General features: G+C 37.4%; 5 protein-coding genes, 1 long non-coding RNA gene and 1 other non-coding gene across 9 annotated transcripts in view; 3 read left to right on the forward strand and 4 right to left on the reverse strand.

Moving 5' to 3' along the window:
* Positions 1 to 54: 54 nt before the first annotated feature.
* Positions 55 to 1,618, reverse strand: LOC106313721 (histone acetyltransferase type B catalytic subunit). Its single transcript, XM_013751621.1, has 4 exons — positions 1,485 to 1,618; positions 1,319 to 1,395; positions 912 to 1,198; positions 55 to 844 (listed from the first exon to the last, which is right to left on the reverse strand). Exons 3-4 carry the CDS (start codon positions 1,137 to 1,139, stop codon positions 194 to 196), a joined length of 879 nt encoding a protein of 292 aa, XP_013607075.1. The 5' UTR covers positions 1,140 to 1,198; positions 1,319 to 1,395; positions 1,485 to 1,618; the 3' UTR covers positions 55 to 193.
* A 1,493-nt stretch (positions 1,619 to 3,111) lies between these two features.
* LOC106313722 lies at positions 3,112 to 7,186 on the reverse strand. Its single transcript, XR_001264463.1, has 9 exons — positions 7,055 to 7,186; positions 6,928 to 6,969; positions 6,383 to 6,492; positions 6,219 to 6,285; positions 5,614 to 5,871; positions 4,981 to 5,255; positions 4,348 to 4,622; positions 3,820 to 3,988; positions 3,112 to 3,728 (listed from the first exon to the last, which is right to left on the reverse strand). It is a non-coding gene; the product is annotated as an uncharacterized LOC106313722 (long non-coding RNA).
* An 83-nt stretch (positions 7,187 to 7,269) lies between these two features.
* Positions 7,270 to 7,341, forward strand: TRNAP-UGG. The gene has a single exon. It is a non-coding gene; the product is annotated as a tRNA-Pro (tRNA).
* Positions 7,342 to 7,719: 378 nt separating this feature from the next.
* LOC106313761 (pollen-specific protein SF21-like) lies at positions 7,720 to 10,773 on the forward strand. Of its 2 annotated transcripts, none has more exons than XM_013751663.1 (9): positions 7,720 to 8,073; positions 8,891 to 8,990; positions 9,067 to 9,164; positions 9,260 to 9,348; positions 9,424 to 9,484; positions 9,581 to 9,745; positions 9,825 to 9,881; positions 9,980 to 10,035; positions 10,120 to 10,773. In XM_013751663.1, exons 1-9 carry the CDS (start codon positions 8,014 to 8,016, stop codon positions 10,472 to 10,474), a joined length of 1,041 nt encoding a protein of 346 aa, XP_013607117.1. In that variant the 5' UTR covers positions 7,720 to 8,013; the 3' UTR covers positions 10,475 to 10,773. The 2 variants fall into 2 exon arrangements, with proteins under 2 accessions (XP_013607117.1, XP_013607118.1); XM_013751664.1 differs by lacking the exon at positions 7,720 to 8,073 and adding an exon at positions 8,762 to 8,802.
* Positions 10,774 to 11,322: 549 nt separating this feature from the next.
* LOC106316954 (serine acetyltransferase 5-like) lies at positions 11,323 to 12,513 on the reverse strand. The gene is made up of 2 exons (XM_013754819.1): positions 12,024 to 12,513; positions 11,323 to 11,934 (listed from the first exon to the last, which is right to left on the reverse strand). Exons 1-2 carry the CDS (start codon positions 12,453 to 12,455, stop codon positions 11,440 to 11,442), a joined length of 927 nt encoding a protein of 308 aa, XP_013610273.1. The 5' UTR covers positions 12,456 to 12,513; the 3' UTR covers positions 11,323 to 11,439.
* Positions 12,514 to 12,630: 117 nt separating this feature from the next.
* Positions 12,631 to 14,744, reverse strand: LOC106313735. The gene is made up of 3 exons (XM_013751633.1): positions 14,528 to 14,744; positions 13,827 to 14,189; positions 12,631 to 13,751 (listed from the first exon to the last, which is right to left on the reverse strand). The coding sequence occupies exons 1-3, from the start codon at positions 14,627 to 14,629 to the stop codon at positions 12,759 to 12,761; spliced, it is 1,458 nt and encodes a 485-aa protein (XP_013607087.1). The 5' UTR covers positions 14,630 to 14,744; the 3' UTR covers positions 12,631 to 12,758.
* A 1,296-nt stretch (positions 14,745 to 16,040) lies between these two features.
* The window catches only part of LOC106318995 (inactive protein kinase SELMODRAFT_444075), a 3,815-nt gene continuing 2,588 nt past the window's right edge, over positions 16,041 to 17,267 (forward strand). The window contains exons 1-3 of one of the 2 annotated variants that reach the window (XM_013757182.1): positions 16,041 to 16,589; positions 16,683 to 16,972; positions 17,135 to 17,224. In XM_013757182.1, coding sequence (XP_013612636.1) covers positions 16,801 to 16,972; positions 17,135 to 17,224 — 262 coding nt within the window. In that variant the 5' untranslated portion in view covers positions 16,041 to 16,589; positions 16,683 to 16,800. Of the gene's footprint in view, positions 16,973 to 17,134; positions 17,225 to 17,267 lie in introns of both variants that reach the window. The other variant, XM_013757181.1, reaches the window with a different exon arrangement.

Consider the following 17,267-nt stretch of genomic DNA (forward strand, 5'->3'; position numbering starts at 1 on the left):
ACTGACTGAACCGAAATTTACGGATATCGGATGTAAATTGTGCTAATAATGCCATAACCGGAATAAACCGCTAAACCGGAACTATATAAGTTTACTCCATAACAGATCGGATAAAAACAGATCCGTCTTTTTAAAGATCACATCGCTCGATAAAAAAAATTTTGTGACAAAAATCTTTCAGTCTTTATTCGAATCAGATCCTTAACTTTGAGACTTTCCCAGCAACCAACTTAATCTCACGAATCCTTTCTTCAACCAATTGCTTCAGCTGCTCCTCTTGATCCGGTTTGTTTTCATCAACTTGAACATCATTCCCATTATTAGCTTCTCCACTGAGACTCTTGAAAACCACAAACGATGCTTCAGCTGCATACGATGTTGGAACATCCACGACTTGTTTCTTTGGAGCTTCTATATCTTTTCCAAGAATGCCAGCTCTCACATGGTTCGTGATAACAGATGTGTAATCGTCCAAGTATTTGTCAATAGGGTCAAGCGCGAGATATATCAATATCTCCCAGCATTTGAGGAAATGTTTCTTGTTGATCTTCAGAGTTTCACGGACTTTATCAATGGCATTCAAAGGCGGAGTGAATCGAGGTATCTGAGCTTTCTTCGATAGCTTACCCTTTGTGAGAGTCTCAACAGCTGAATCAATGGCTGGTTTGATAGGGTCGAATGCGCGCAAGCGGTTTATGTCTATGCAAGTGCGAATGTGTTGGAACTTCTCGGATGGCTCTTCTACTGTTAGATCGTAGACGTTTTCTGCTGTGGCCACTTTGTTTACAACCTCCACGAGATAGCTTCCAAAACCTTTTCCTTGGAAGGAAGGCAAGACCAAGATCTGAAATCAAAATGAAGAAACTGTCAAGTCGAAAAGAATTCAAGAACTGAGGTATATTATATTGTACCTGGCTGAGTCGCATCCTTAACCTGTCGGGGTAACGATAGAATTTATAAACTGCAGTAAAGCCCACAATTTGATACAAAGGCTCCTCTTTATGTTCCTTCTTTTGGATTAAGAGATATAAATGCCAGTCAGGATCAGTGACATCAATAGGGTTGCTGCCTGATATAATGGACCCACGTCTAGTTAATACTAACAAGAGAACATAAAAATTCAGGAGCCACTTGAGCATCAATGCTGCTTCTATCTATAACTCCAGAATGCACTACCTCTCCGTTTGAGACCATATTCCTAAAACACTCAATGACAAAGTACAAAATTATACACAAGGACTATAATGAGAAGCACATCTTAGAAAACACAGGAACAAGTTTGATATAAGATGAGAGCATTCATTAGGTGTGTGTGTACCTAATAAAATCTTTCTCTGTTGAAAAAGTTTTCATAAATTCATCCTTGTTATCAACAATAGTCTCAGCAAATATGTTCTGGGTGGAATTGAAAGAGTTAATCATAAGAATAGAAAAATGCTGGGTCATTAGATACTATGATGAGACACCGAAGTTGACTATATTACCTGTAAAGCAGATTTGAGGTCCGTGATGCCTTTGTCTCCCTTGAAAGAATAAACAAAAAGGCAACAGAAAATGATGCTCCAAGATATATATATATATATATACTAGAGGTATTCCGGCGCGTTGTATTTTTATTCTCTAATGAGTTAAAAATTTTTTTTTAATCCATTTGATAGTGGTTAGTGACAGTAGTGTAAGTGATGATTCAATAAAAATAAAATAAATACTTGCATCAAAGTAAATATAATTAAAATTAAAATATTTAAAAAGGTGTAATTATGTGATATTATGACAAAAAGACCGATTTGGCTCTCTGAATCGGGTGGTTTAGTTGCCTAGTTATAGTTATTGTTGTCAAAAAAAGACAAAAAAATATATAATATATAATATAGATGTATAGTGTAATTATCTGACAAAATAACATTAAACGTTAAAATGTTGAGAAGTGGATTTATTGTGGATATATATAAACAATAGAATACTCTTATGTTTATATAAACTTGATATATAGTTATTATTAATTTATGATACTAATGAAACTATATATTTGTAAAAGATTCTTCAGAAACTTATTATCTTTTCAAATTTAACATTCCCAACTCAGTATCAGAAGAATCTATTAATTTATTGAGTAGTAATTTATAAGTTTTTACTATATATATATTACCAAACAAAGTTAATGGTATAAATTTAGAAATAGTTGATAGTTCGAACAATTTTTTCACCTTGAAGTTGTTCTGTCCAATATTGTTTGGCTTAGCCACATGAGATTTTATCATCCGAAAGGATTTTATCGGCCTGAAAAATAATCAAGTTGATATGAACTTCACGTACAATTATTACAGGCACGCATTGGAGAACAACAAATTGGCATGTATATAAACTCAAACCAATTTATTTTTCTTTCAAAAATGCATATATCGGATGGATAAACTACTAAAACACATCAACTTTAGTTCAATCAAAAACCAGATATGTAAAAAGCGAGAGTTGCGTTTATATTTGGAGTTAGAAAATTAGAAAGCTAACTTATAATAATAACTGGGGGAAATTTTGTTAAGTTTAGAGATTTTAGAAATATATAACGAAAATAGTGTTCAAACAACTTTACGAAACACATCAACAGTAAAAGCTTTTTTATCATAGATATATGGTAGCTTTTACTGGTAGAAAACAGCACATGTTCTACCAATGCATTAACCACTGCCAGTTCTTCATTTTACATTTGAACTCATGGTTTGAGACTTACTTGCTCTTCGTGTGCACAACTTGTGACGTGCGTGATCAGACACTGTGAATGGAAAGAGTGCCCACACGGAAAATACATAGAAAGGAGCCAGTGATCCAGCTGAAAAATATCACTGGGGTATTCTGAAATCCCCAGTCATCGTCAAGATTTTACGTTTACAAACCTGATTTTACGTTTATCCTTAAAGTCATCATCAATTAAGGCAAAGTCGGGAAAGAATGGCAAAATATCTTCAATCTTTAGAAGACCATCCATTTCCTTGAGAAATACAATAGTTTTCCTTATGTTTCCCTTTTGGCTCCTTTTTCCTGCTTGGCGACATGCTTTGCAATCATCAGCCACAACTTCTTTCTCAAGTCTTCATCATCTTCAACCCACTATGTTGCTTTTTTGATTAAGAACATGCTATTAAGAGTTTATGACTAAGTCAAAGAAAAAATATTGAAGGGAACCAATAAGACTAACATTGTGTCAAGCTCTTTCCACTCTCTGTCTTTTTCTCTACTGAGAAACTTCACAGAGAGAGAAAGGCAGCAACCATAAAGATGCACTGTAATCTGTCTTTTCTATACGCACAGCTGAACATATGAACAGGCTGAAGATGTCAAAAGAACATTACTGATTCCATCTACCACTTTGGAGTTACCTATTTCCACTGAAACTATGGCGTTTCTCAGCTTTTTGGTGCCAGGAGATGAAGATAAGATTATGAGGTGTCATCGATTTCATGTAACTAGAGCTTCGCACATGTAAAAAGTCAAGTCAGAAATCTTAGTTTGATGTGGTTGAATGAGAATATTAGTGGTGAATCTAAAAACTTGAACATCAAAGTGAATTATGTCACTATTTATACATCTTATCATGAATGGTGATCTAAGAACTTACATTTCACCTATTAAGAACTCAAACAAACCAAAGATATATTACCTTTGTGACTATGATATCAAAGATATCAGCGTCGACCTCTGATGCCAATAGGTCAGCCCCTATATGATGGCTGCAAACAAAGAATCAAATACACAAATTATCAGGATGGTGAAATCTACGAATTTGGAAAAGATCTGTTCATCTGAAGTAATAGCAGAGACCGAGAGGGATGGTGGATCTGTTTGTAGACTGCAGGGTCAAGGAAACCAATATGATATGGTTTTGGAGTAACGTCAACAGTCTGATCCTTTTCTACCACTGAAACGGAGCACCTAAAATCTATGCCCGCGGCGAAAGCATTTGGCTGAACTTCTCAATGATGCATCGTTTCTTTCCAACAAACAAAAAATAAAATGAAATTTATTTAACACCTGATCATCAAGATTTGAACAGTGAATGGAATGGTCAATTTTTATGAGGTCAGATCTGACTAAATCTTGGTAAACATTAGTCTCAATCACTTTGAACCAAATGAAGGAGAAATTATTACAGATACTGGCTAAGTATCACAATCCCACCAATCACATACACAAACCCTTAGAAATTATGAATAAACTAAAAAGCGGAAATAATAGATGAGACAAATATCTAAATACTCAATGAGAACAAAAAAACAATCTTATACTGACAAAGAAATTTCTAGTGCTATGAGGAATTGTGAGGATGATGTTGAAGGTACGAAACTTTACCTTTAACTTTACGAAACTTTCTGGAAGGAGATATAAATCAGTGATCGTGGTTGTAGTGAGTTGAGAGAGTTAAGAAGATCTGTTCATCTGAAGTAATAGCAGAGACCGAGAGGGATGGTGGATCTGTTTGTAGACTGCAGGGTCAAGGAAACCAATATGATATGGTTTTGGAGTAACGTCAACAGTCTGATCCTTTTCTACCACTGAAACGGAGCACCTAAAATCTATGCCCGCGGCGAAAGCATTTGGCTGAACTTCTCAATGATGCATCGTTTCTTCCCAACAAACAAAAAATAAAATGAAATTTATTAACACCTGATCATCAAGATTTGAACAGTGAATGGAATGGTCAATTTTTATGAGGTCAGATCTGACTAAATCTTGGTAAACATTAGTCTCAATCACTTTGAACCAAATGAAGGAGAAATTATTACAGATACTGGCTAAGTATCACAATCCCACCAATCACATACACAAACCCTTAGAAATTATGAATAAACTAAAAAGCGGAAATAATAGATGAGACAAATATCTAAATACTCAATGAGAACAAAAAAACAATCTTATACTGACAAAGAAATTTCTAGTGCTATGAGGAATTGTGAGGATGATGTTGAAGGTACGAAACTTTACCTTTAACTTTACGAAACTTTCTGGAAGGAGATATAAATCAGTGATCGTGGTTGTAGTGAGTTGAGAGAGTTAAGAAGATCTGTTCATCTGAAGTAATAGCAGAGACCGAGAGGGATGGTGGATCTGTTTGTAGACTGCAGGGTCAAGGAAACCAATATGATATGGTTTTGGAGTAACGTCAACAGTCTGATCCTTTTCTACCACTGAAACGGAGCACCTAAAATCTATGCCCGCGGCGAAAGCATTTGGCTGAACTTCTCAATGATGCATCGTTTCTTCCCAACAAACAAAAAATAAAATGAAATTTATTAACACCTGATCATCAAGATTTGAACAGTGAATGGAATGGTCAATTTTTATGAGGTCAGATCTGACTAAATCTTGGTAAACATTAGTCTCAATCACTTTGAACCAAATGAAGGAGAAATTATTACAGATACTGGCTAAGTATCACAATCCCACCAATCACATACACAAACCCTTAGAAATTATGAATAAACTAAAAAGCGGAAATAATAGATGAGACAAATATCTAAATACTCAATGAGAACAAAAAAACAATCTTATACTGGCAAAGAAATTTCTAGTGCTATGAGGAATTGTGAGGATGATGTTGAAGGTACGAAACTTTACCTTTAACTTTACGAAACTTTCTGGAAGGAGATATAAATCAGTGATCGTGGTTGTAGTGAGTTGAGAGAGTTAAGAAGGCGTTAATGGCATTGAATCAATGCAACACGTTAGGGATTGGTAATGGCGTTGAATCAATGTAAAACGTTACGGCTTGGATGAGAAGAATCGCAAACGAAACGACACGAACCAAGCTAAACGCATAGATTCCTCACGGAGACACGTCTTACACAACCTTTCAGAACCTCCGTTATTGTTTGCCTAATCACAGTTTGCAGAAGAGGATGAACCCTACTAATCAATGGCGGCTTTTTATGAAGAAGAAAAGTCGACATACGGGCTCCGCTTTTGTTTATTTTTCAGACGAATTCATGTAATTAAAAGCCCACAAATAATTAACTCGTCAAAGCCCATTAGAAAGCCGAACAAAAGCAAGTATATTTTTTAATAAGAGGGTGCCACGTGTCCAAAAACGCCCCATCTTCTTTGGTGACGTGGAAGGCTGTGGGCAAAGCACAAGTCTACTTTATATATAAAAGATATATTTTCAGTCTAGAAACGCCATACATAAACCAATCCAATGGATTAAAAGTAAGTGAGACACTTACATTGGTTGTGCTCTTGTATGTAACATCAGCATATGAATGCAATGATGCTATTGATCCATACATTTATCTGAAACAAACGAAATTGACAGCAGCGTTAAACACAACAATGACAAAAACCAAAAAAATTAACAAAGAGCAATGTAACTGTAAAAGAGTAAAACTACCTTCAAACCTTGGTAGCCATGTATTTTTCCATCTCCATCAAAAAAATCGTTCAAATCAACTGGATTAACACATGGAACTTCAGGAGAACCTACTTCCTCTTTGCTGTAAACTAGAAACCAACCCACAACACAAAAAAAAAAAAAAAAAAAAAAAAAAAGAAAAAGAGAAATCAAAATTATGACACAAAAACCAAATAAACTCCAATGAGACACATTCATAACCATGAGCTTATAATCAGTAGGAATTAAGAAAAAAAAAATTCAGCACAACCTAAGGCAAGCACGACCTTTTGATATCAACTATGTGTACTGAGATAATGACGCAGAGTAAGGACTAAATTGCAATCATGCACATACTCGAAACAGTTTCATCTCATGGCCTTCTTCTCCAAACGAATATATCAGCCATCCGAGATACAAAATTGCCATTAAAATTGCCGATAAAAGCCAAAAACTACACACATGGAAGGCGTAAACATAGACCGTAAACCCTAATTCCGTACCTAAAATAAAATTAAACATCAAAATCAAAATCAGATACGTACCGAGATAAATTTTGATGCACTCGTTAGCCTCCACACCAGTATCTGTTACCGAAAAAAAGAGAGACCAAATTAGAAGAAAAATACGAAAAGCGGAGCTACAATTGGAATAGGAGAAGAAATTACTTACCGGCGGGAGAGAGTCCGACCCGGCGGCGCTTCTGAACCATGGAGAGTCAAGGCGGGGAAGAGAGTGAGACAAAGGCGGGAAAATTGTGGAGGGCTTGGCTTATGGAAATGTAGAGAGTGATGCGATACTTTCAGTAAGCTTTATGTATTCTCTTCTCGAGAAGAACGGTTAGCGGCCCAGATATAAGAAGGTTTAAATACCTCTAAAATCAATGAGGGCGTTTGGTCTAGTGGTATGATTCTCGCTTTGGGTGCGAGAGGTCCCGAGTTCGATTCTCGGAACGCCCCCTTTATTTTTGTTTTTTTCAAGTTCTGTTGTCAAATAATCGAGATTTTCAGAAAAGTCCGTAATTGTGAAAAGATGCAATAACTGTCCACCATATTTGCACACTAGGCTTATTACGAAATGTGCCCAATGTTATGTCCATCTATATAGAAGGTCAACTTTTTCAAATTATAATTTTGCTTTTATTCGATTCTGTTTCTTCACTCAATTGTTCCCATAATTTTTTTTAGATTCAAAATGCATTTTTAAATGAATTATTAATATTCGCCGAAACAGAATAAAAAATGTTTTTTGTTTTTTTGGGTTTTTTGACAGTTCGAGTGTGTCATGTTACAAGTACCGGCGTCTATGGAGAAATCACCGCAAACTTTTAAAGAGAGAGAGAGAGAGAGAGAGAGTGAAGGAAGAAAAAAAAAAGAAAAAGAAAAAAAAAACTAAAAATCGGTTCTTTTTACAGAGAGGTCTTAATAGGAGAGAGGAGAGAGGAGAGAGGAGAGAGAGGAGAGAGGAGAGAGAGGAGAGAGGAGGGATCGCTTTGTGTATAAGCTAAAGAAAAGCCAAAACATTCTAGAGGTAGCGAGAGGAAGAGGAAGAGGAGAGGAGAGCCTTCTCTTGTTATCCCGCAGCACATAAAGGCAACGACGGCGGCGGAAACGGAGGAGCTTTTATTGCCAATGGCGGAGTCAAACGACTCCGTCTCCGTCGACCTTGGAACGATCTATCTTGGTGGCAAGGTCCTCTCTTCTACCTACCCTTTTCGAATTTTAATTGCAATTCTGGCTTCTTGAAATTATAAAACTGGAGTCTTTGTTTCTGGGTGTATCTTAATCTTTGCTTGAATCTTATTGATATCTTCTGATTGAGATTATGTGGACGAATGTTATGGTTTTGTTATTCATTACCCATTGTTAGATTTAATTGATTTGTAATAATGAATGAGATTTTCTTTTGGAAGAATGTAATGGTTTGTTGGAAAATTCTTTGCTTGTGGATTATTCCTGGGATCTTCTCTTTGCAAAGTTATCTTCTTCTTCATCTTCTTCTTCTTTTGTATTCCTTATTCTTTGTCTTATTTTCTTTTCATTCTTTTTGTATAAAAGAAGAAAAACTCCAGCTGTTTTTGTTTACCTTTAACCCTTTTCTATTTAACGATTAAAGACTAATGCATCTTTATCATCTCCTTAACACTTATATTCTTGCTCCTCTTTTTACACTGTCGTTCCTTTTTTATTAAAAAGAAAAAGACTCACAATGATTAGAATTAGGCCATTCTTTGGATGATGATGAAGTTTTGATTCTGTTTATTGCCCCTTAAAGTAGAAAGCTGCACATGGAATAGTTCTAACAGAGATGTTTTCTTTATTGTCTTCCTATATATATACCTAAAGTAAGTTGTCAAATTCTCAACTTTAGTATACAAAATACAAAAGAGAAGTTGATGAATTGTTTTACTGAAGATAATGGTAAAGAGATAGTAGTGTATGGTTAAAAGTTTTATGTTGGTGGTGGTTGCTTTTTTGTTAAAACTTGCTGGTTTTTTCTTCTGTTCAGGAGCATCGTGTTAAAACAGCTTGTGGTGTTGTGTCTGTCATTGTCTATGGAGATCGAGAAAAGCCAGCATTGATTACTTATCCTGATCTGGCCCTTAACCGTAAGTCTTTACAGGATCCTCTTGTCTGTTTTGCTGACATTTTAATGGTTGTTTGCTTCTTCTTCTTGTTCTTCAGATATGTCATGCTTCCAAGGATTATTCTTCTGCCCTGAAGCAGCTTCCTTGCTACTTCATAACTTCTGCATTTATCATATCAGTCCACCCGGTCATGAGGTCCATAAATTTAGTTTCTCTTTTAAGTTTGGTAATTCATTTGCCATATGTGATTACTCACATGATTCCTCTGTTTCCACGAAGAGTTCTTGCAGTTAGGAGCTGCTCCGATTTATCCTACTGATTCAGTCCCTTCTGCTGATGGTTTGGCGGATCAGATCCTTGAAGTGCTCAACTTTTTCGGGTAATGATTGAATGAAGCCCTTATTGAAGTTTACAGACATGTAACTGATGACGTTTAAGCTTTTTTTTTGTTCAGCCTTGGTGCTGTGATGTGTATGGGAGTGACTGCAGGTGCTTACATCCTCACATTATTTGCGGTATGTTCCTATTTTACCTTTACTCTTCTCCACAATCATTTTCCTCAGACAGACATTGTTTTTTAATTATATGTTCTGTGTTTTGAAACTATTCAGATGAAACATAGAGAAAGAGTTTTGGGTTTGATTCTTATCTCACCGCTATGCAAGGCGCCGTCTTGGTCTGAATGGTTTTACAACAGAGTTGTCTCAAACTTGTTGTATTTCTACGGAATGTGTGGAGTGGTAAAAGAGTTTTTGCTTCAGAGATATTTCAGTAAGGTGCGTTAACTGCAGTCACCATTACTAGTTCTGCTCTAATAAAAAATTGGCTGTGAAAAAATGCTTCTTCTTGCAACAGGAAGTCCGTGGTAACATAGAGATTCCAGAGTCAGATATAGCACAAGCTTGCAGAAGAGTCAGTGTTCTACCCTTTCCTTTTCTTGTGTCCTGCTTCATATATATATATATATCTGTATATCAAGTAGTTGACATAGCTTTTGGTAATGTCCACAGCTGCTTGATGAGAGGAAAAGTGTAAACGTCATGCGGTTTCTTGATGCCATTGATCGGTAAAACAACAAACATCTTAGCAGCATTTTTGTCGAATATTGGCTTTCTTAATTTGACGTAGAACTAAACATTTGCTCTTGCAGGAGACCTGACATCTCAAATGGATTGAAGAAACTAAAATGCAGGACGCTTATCTTTATCGGAGATCAGTCTCCCTTCTATTCAGAAGCTGTTCACATGGCAGCAAATTTGGATAGAGGATACTGTGCTTTGGTTGAGGTTCAGGCTTGTGGTTCGATGGTAACGGAGGAGCAACCACATGCAATGTTGGTTCCAATGGAATATTTCTTGATGGGTTATGGATTATATAGACCATCTTATTTCACAGAGAGCCCTAGAAGTCCTCTTAGCCCTTGTTGCATTTCACCTGAGCTTCTCTCTCCTGAAAGCATGGGATTAAAGCTTAAGCCTATCAAAACCCGAGTTTCTACTTGCTGACGTTAAAATCTTATTAGGGCTGTTGTAGATATAGAACAAACACTAGGGGAGATCTGAGGAGAAGACGAAGCAGGGAACATTCAAGCCATCCTTATAACACAATTCTTTTGTAGCCAGCCATGATAAAAGACAACAGTTCTTTCGTTGAGAAGCCACACATGTTGTTTTATTATTTCATTTTTTTAATGCATATATGTAAAATGTTCTGTTGTTGTGACATTGTAACAATTGTTTTGTGATGGGACACTGATCTATTTCAATAATAAATTCATGTTGGATATGAATATTTCCACCTCAACAAGAATTCGATTTTATCACATCGCCTAGCTTCTCTGAAAGTTTCTTCACCCTTATCAATGAATTCATTTAGGTTCTTAGCATTTCAATTAGAGTCAGACAGCCAACTAGCTCTTTGGCTATCAATAAGTAATATTAGAAAGTGAGAAATAGGCGTATACGAATGGCCTTGTTTGGCTCATCAATTCCAACAAAGAAAAAAACGGAAAGATTGGAACATGATAATAGATCTTATACGAATGCGGGGCTATCCTATTTCAATTGTTGTGTTTCTCAAATTGCATACGGGCCTATCGATATAAGCAGAGTTGATTATCATGCCTCTTGAAAACAAAGATTTGGTCATGTGTAACGTTCAAAACTGGTAAGCCCATGATCTACACATTTGTCCATGTACCAGTAGAAGAATCATTCTTGAGATGGAACTCCGGGTTGACGAGTTACTCGGATTGGTAGTTAATAAAGAATGATGTTGCATAGGAACAAGAGGTAGTAAACTCTTAGATGACTAATGATCAATAACAAGATCAAACTTAAACCCCTTCCTTATTACTGCATTGAACATCTTAACAATTTATAAATCCAACAAAAAATCACTCAGCCATTCTACCAAACTCAACCGAACAATCAATCGCTTTCAAAAACACATTAACAAATATAATATTACTTCAAATAATGTAATCTGACCATTCCGAGATGAATGAAGTGTGATCCATCGATTCTCCAGGACACTCCTCATCATGCATCGTTGGTTTCTCTTTTCCTCCGACAAGCCTCGCCGGATTCCCAACCGCCGTCGCTCGCGGAGGAACATCAATCAGAACAACAGAGCCAGCACCCACTTTAGCTCCTGCCCCGATCTTAACGTTCCCGAGAATAGTCGCTCCAGCTCCGATCAAGCAGCCGTCACCAATCTTCGGATGCCTGTCTCCACAAGCTTTACCTGTCCCACCAAGCGTCACGTGGTGGAGGATCGAGACATTGTTCCCAATCACAGCTGTTTCTCCGATCACGACACCTGTCGCGTGGTCGAGAAGTATCCCTTTCCCGATCTTCGCTGCTGGATGGATATCGACGGCGAACACGTCGGAGACTCGTGAGTGAAGAGCTAAGGCTAATGGCTTACGCGATTGAGTCCATAGCTTGTGCGAGACACGATGCGCCTAAAAAACAAATCAAAACTTCATTTAAATCGTACGGTGCAGATTCGCCAGATTGAATTTAAAACCAAAATCGGACGGTCCAGATTCACCTGAATTGCGAGGAAGCCTTTGTAATTGAGAAGGCACTGTGAGAACGAGATACAAGCCGGATCACGTACGCGAGCAGCGCGCAGATCCGCGACGGTGGCGTTTTGGAGAGAAGGATCGGAGGTGAATGTGTTTAGGAAGAGATCGTATAGAAGCGTGGAGAGGAGCGTCGAGGAGCAGAGCTTGTTTCCTAAATGAAACGAGATAGATCGCTCAAGAGATGAATGAGAGAGAATCGTCGAGAAAAGGTAGCTAGCTAACGCCGGCTCCTCCTCGGCGTCGTGGCGAGCTTCCGCTTTGATCTGTGTCCATAATCCTGCAGCCTCCGCATCCGCCTCAGCTGCGAAAATCTCCGCCGTGGCTTCTGATTCGGAAGGTTGAGTGTCGTTAGATTGGTTACCCGGTGAATGTTGGAGTTCTCCGGCCGGCGGCATTTTAACGACGGCGATAAAATGACGATTTGAATTCTCATCGTGCGGGATTTAAACCATCGTGCGCATGATCAAAGTAAACAAATCTGAGCCGTTGATTATTCTACCTTATTATCCGTTAGATTAAGTTCATCCTTCAAAAAGTTGACGGTGGTGATTCACTGTAGGAGAGCACACCTCATTGAATTTATTATTTAAATAATAAAAAAAATAACAATTAATTCGGTACAGAAAATGGTACAATAAACAAACAAAACCGGTATGGTACAAACAATTCCGGTTAGGTGACAGCGTAACTTAACCAAGTCATGAAGGGATGATGACTCTCATTCCCTTGTGCTCTTCACATCTTTTACGTCCTTTCACCGGAGATCTCTCACAGACCAATCCATTACTCACTTTAACACCGCATATCACTTGTGTTCCGGCCACCGGATGAACCTTTACCGGCAAGCTATCGCCGGAAGTTTTCTCCTTATGTTGCCAACACCTTTTGCTTCCTTTAGGAGAGCTTCTTGTGCAAGGTACACCACTCTTTGTTGTAGCTTCACAGAAGCGACTCAAAGCTTCTTCTTCTTCAACTATGTTGCATGTAGGCGATTCAGGATCAGGTTTCTCGGTTTTGACTGTTCTCTCACGGTCTGTCCGGTTAAGAAGAAAGAGGAAAGCGTTGATCCTCATGCCTTTATGATCCTCACATCGTTTTCTTCCTGGAACAGGTCTCTTACTGCAAGGTTCCATGTTTGGTAAGATCACTCCACATGCGACATCAGAGTCTTCGTGTTTGTAATCTTGCCCGGCGAAAATCTCGGGCTGTGGCGGGTTTTTCACCGGTGAAACACGGCAAACTCTCTGCCCTTTATGCTCTTCGCATCTCTTTCTTCCTTTAACTGGACTTCTGTTACAACGACCACCATTTCCAAGTATGACTCCACAAACAGAACCATCTATCTCATCAAGTTTGTCTGAAACCGGCTGAGGTCTAGACTGGGAAAGTTTGATAATGGAAGCGAGGAAACCGAAACTCTTCTTCTTCTCTTCAACAACATCAGAGCTTAGCTTTCTCTCTTCTTCAAGCACATGCTTCTCCCCTTTGATTCTTATACCAACTTGATTCCGGAGGAAAGGAAACATCACTCGTGATATCCCGGACTTTCTGCTCCTCGTAAACTCGCGATCACCGAGCTTCATCAGCAGATCAAGCTGGCGTCGTTCCCCGTTGCTTCCTTTGTTCCACGCATAGTCAAACGTGCTCAAAAGCATCCCTTCCGTTGCCTCAGCTTCCCTCTTAGACCCCATCTGATACGTCACACCAGTTAGCCTCAAAGTTATTACAGAAGTAAAGAGATAAGATAAGAAGACATAATTAATTACCGGAGCCCATCTATACAGAACCGAGCCATCTTTGATGAATATGTCCTCAAACAAACCAGTGGTCACAGCTTTCTTATCAGGAGACTCGATGGCTTCACAGTGGTTAAGGTTGTTATTGCTAACATTGCGTAAATGAGCACCGGATCTTCCATAACTCTGAAGTCTAGATCTTTCAGCCTGTCCTAGATATGCAGCGAGGACATCATCCGAGTCAAGCTTCCGGGCTTGGTCATGACCGATGACTACTACACCGAGCTCATACAGACCAGGACAAGATCTACGAGGTAAGTTCTGGACTCTGTATCTAGCTACACCGTCTTTCCCGTTTTTGAAATCCTCCCAATCGTTGGATCCTATCAGAACCTGTGTTTGAAATTTTAAGTTTAACACCAGAGTCCCAAGATTATATGATAAATAGACAAGATTAAGATCAAACCACTTCAAGTTGCAAACTAATTAGGTGTAATAAAGTGAGAAACTAAAACAAAAAATCAAGAGGAGTGGAAGCAAGTAAAAGCCTGCAATAACATGTGACACAAATTTATTCAGGGGTTCTTGAAAGACCATAGCTTAGATTATTTCATAGATATTCAAGCATCTACCTAGGTCGAAATCGAAGATGATTTATTTCAATTCGACTGAAAATCAGAGGATACAACCCAAGATCCAGAAAAAAACCCCAATTGAGGGAGAGAGAGGACCTTCCACTTGGAGAAAACGGCGTCGTGCTTGGTTCGTTTATAGTCTTCTCGCTTGTATACAGTGGAGACAACGGCGAAGAAATTGCCGTCGCCGAAATTCATTCCTATGATACAATAAGTTACGGTCTGTGTTTTTTTGTTCTTTTTCTCAAAGCTTTATTTTATTTTTATATAATTCCAAGTCACAAACTGATAAAGAAAGATAAGAAAGTCTCCCTCCAAAAAAAGAATGGTTTGATTATTATATGCTTCTTTCTTTGTGTGTCATGTTACCGTTAGAACTGTGAAGCTTTCTCTGTACGTTTTAAGGATTAGTGACTGTCATCTCGCAGTCAGTGCTGAGAACGTAATTAGCATAAATGTAGCATTATTTTCCTATGAACAGTTAAAAAATTTATTGGTTAAATTGTTTTCCATGGTTGGGATTTTTCTTCCCATCAACCGAATAAACGACTGCAAAACCTCCAAGTGCTCATCGATTAACGAATCTCCTCTTACCAGTCCACCAACTCCAGTTTTCGTAAGTCAACTACTTGTTTTCTTTTTCTTCACTCATCTCTATGAATAGAAAATTCATTGGGCCTTGTCTATTCTTCATACTTGCTTCACTTTGGTTTCTTATTTTTGGGCCATGTTTACTATAATGGGCTGCCTCGGTAGATTTAAATTGAGCAAAAGTTCAAAAGGTAACGAACAAAAAAATGGAGGAAAGAATAATACTCATGTTCTAAAGCTGTTCAGTTTGAATTTTCTCTGTGAAATGAATTTTACTATCAAATGGCTTAGTCAAGAACAATAGCCCACATCGTTGCATAGCCAAAATATTTCTTTTAGGTCATACATAATACTAGAACTAGAATGCCAAAAATGAACAACTGACATAAAACAATAGTTAGTTACTAGTGTGCTTTCATGCAGCCATTAAATCCAAAAAAATTGTTTGCAATATTCTTTCACTTCAGTAACAGTATATGTTTTTTGTATTACAAATCATAAAATATTAACTAGGACTCATTTCTAATATGACACATGATATATTCGATTACATCACTAGAGTTGATTTATTGGAACACCTTTCATGCTTTAATAAAGTACAAATCATCTTTATCCAACTTTCTTTTGTCACTTTCTCCACTGAAATAAATAAAGCAAACATGATGAAAAAAGCATGCAAGTGCAACGTTCACCTCCTTAGTTATTTAGTACTATCATTTCCTCCCTTCTCTTTAATAAGTATATGTTTTGAATGAATTTTGAGAATCGATTCTATAATGTTATTCTTTGTCATAAAGAATGAAAACTTGGGGCCATAACTTGACAATGAAGAAAGAAACGGTCTTATTTTTAAAAATCAAGAAGAATAAGTATTATCCTTTGACACAGCTCTATTGGATTCTTTTTCCTCTTCTTTAGAATAAAGCAGAGTCCTTTGTGAATATTTTTTTTATTCTTTCTTTCTTTCTCCTTTTTATTATAATAAAAATAAAATTGCAGAGAGAAGAGTTGAAAGAAACTCCAATCATATAATAATAATTAGCCATTGTCTCTTCCTTCAAACAGAGCTTATTACAAATCCTAAAAACATCTTATTTGTCTTTTACTCTGATATTTTCTTTCTTCAAATCTTCCTTTTGGAGCTTTCCTGTTCTCTCCAACCAAGTTCCTCTGTTTATTTTTTTTGTCTAAGAAACTAGTGTTGAAAAATCCAAAATTTTCAAAATCCAGCTTTTGGCCCCACCAATCAACAAAGGATGAGCAAAGTCTTCTTGTTCTCTACAGCAAAGCAATGCTCACACCGTTTTCATGGAGCTTAAAAGTCTTCGAAACCTAACCAAGGCTTTGAAATTCCTCAGAGAGAGAGAGAGAGAAAGAGAGTGAAAGAGATCTACTTTTAGAGTATAGGGATTCGATCTGTTAAGAGAGAGAGAACGTAGTGTGTGGGTTCTTGTGCTGTTGTGTTTTGTGCATCTGTTGTTGTTCTTGGGTTTCTCAGATTAAACAAAAAAAAAATAGTTTTTTTAGAGACATTGAATCTCACACACTTCTTCACACTCACACACGCGTAAATTTCTCAACTTTATTTTTATTTCTTGAGCTTTTGGGTCACTTCTGAAAGCATCTTGGGTTGCGTGATACTTCCACTTTCTCATTTCAGGGAAACAAAAATGGGTTTAGATTAAGTGGAAGTGCTAAAAGCGTGTGAAAGCAAAGGTTGAAGAAGAAGAAACTTGAGGGAGGTTTAGGGTCTATTTGGATTTATCTAATCTAAGAGAATGAAGCAGAAGGGTAGTAGAGAGAGAGGTGTTGTGGTAGGGAAGAAAGTAATGGTGGCTGTTAGAGCTTCAAAGGAGATCCCTAAAGCAGCTCTTCTTTGGACTTTAACTCATGTTGTCCAGCCTGGAGATCGAGTTAGGCTTCTTGTTGTTGTTCCTTCCAATTACACAAGTAATCATCTCTTTTCTTTTCTGTCTTTAATTCACAAAATCTTGCCGTCGTTTTGCAACTTCTTGGTGGTAAAGGATTTAATTAGAAAGAAAGGCATTGGTTTTGTCTTGTTATATTGATTCTTAAGGTAAAAGATTTCAACTTTTTGTGTCGGTCTTTCAGGTAAAAAGATTTGGGGATTTTCGAGATTCACCAGCGACTGTGCTTCAGGTTATGGTAGATTCCTTGCTGGAACTGATACAGATCGGAAAGATGATATTCATGAGTCTTGTTCTCAGATGATGTTCCAGTTACA

Source organism: Brassica oleracea, chromosome C9 (genome assembly GCF_000695525.1).
Source record: "Brassica oleracea var. oleracea cultivar TO1000 chromosome C9, BOL, whole genome shotgun sequence".
Classification (NCBI taxonomy): domain Eukaryota; kingdom Viridiplantae; phylum Streptophyta; class Magnoliopsida; order Brassicales; family Brassicaceae; genus Brassica; species Brassica oleracea.

Bases quoted from the DNA above. Each gene is read 5' to 3' on its own strand.
- LOC106313735 (XM_013751633.1), bottom strand. From the start codon at position 14,629: ATGAATTTCGGCGACGGCAATTTCTTCGCCGTTGTCTCCACTGTATAC. The intron at 14,190-14,527 runs GTCCTCTCTCTC...TTTCAAACACAG, and splicing joins CCGTTTTCTCCAAGTGGAAG to GTTCTGATAGGATCCAACGA. The intron at 13,752-13,826 runs GTAATTAATTAT...GTGACGTATCAG, and splicing joins TTCTGTATAGATGGGCTCCG to ATGGGGTCTAAGAGGGAAGC.
- LOC106313721 (XM_013751621.1), bottom strand. From the start codon at position 1,139: ATGCTCAAGTGGCTCCTGAATTTTTATGTTCTCTTGTTAGTATTAACT. The intron at 845-911 runs GTACAATATAAT...TTTTGATTTCAG, and splicing joins TAAGGATGCGACTCAGCCAG to ATCTTGGTCTTGCCTTCCTT.
- LOC106313761 (XM_013751663.1), top strand. From the start codon at position 8,014: ATGGCGGAGTCAAACGACTCCGTCTCCGTCGACCTTGGAACGATCTAT. The intron at 8,074-8,890 runs GTCCTCTCTTCT...TCTTCTGTTCAG, and splicing joins CGATCTATCTTGGTGGCAAG to GAGCATCGTGTTAAAACAGC. The intron at 9,349-9,423 runs GTAATGATTGAA...TTTTTTGTTCAG, and splicing joins GAAGTGCTCAACTTTTTCGG to CCTTGGTGCTGTGATGTGTA.
- LOC106316954 (XM_013754819.1), bottom strand. From the start codon at position 12,455: ATGCCGCCGGCCGGAGAACTCCAACATTCACCGGGTAACCAATCTAAC. The intron at 11,935-12,023 runs GTGAATCTGGAC...TTTGTTTTTTAG, and splicing joins AAGGCTTCCTCGCAATTCAG to GCGCATCGTGTCTCGCACAA.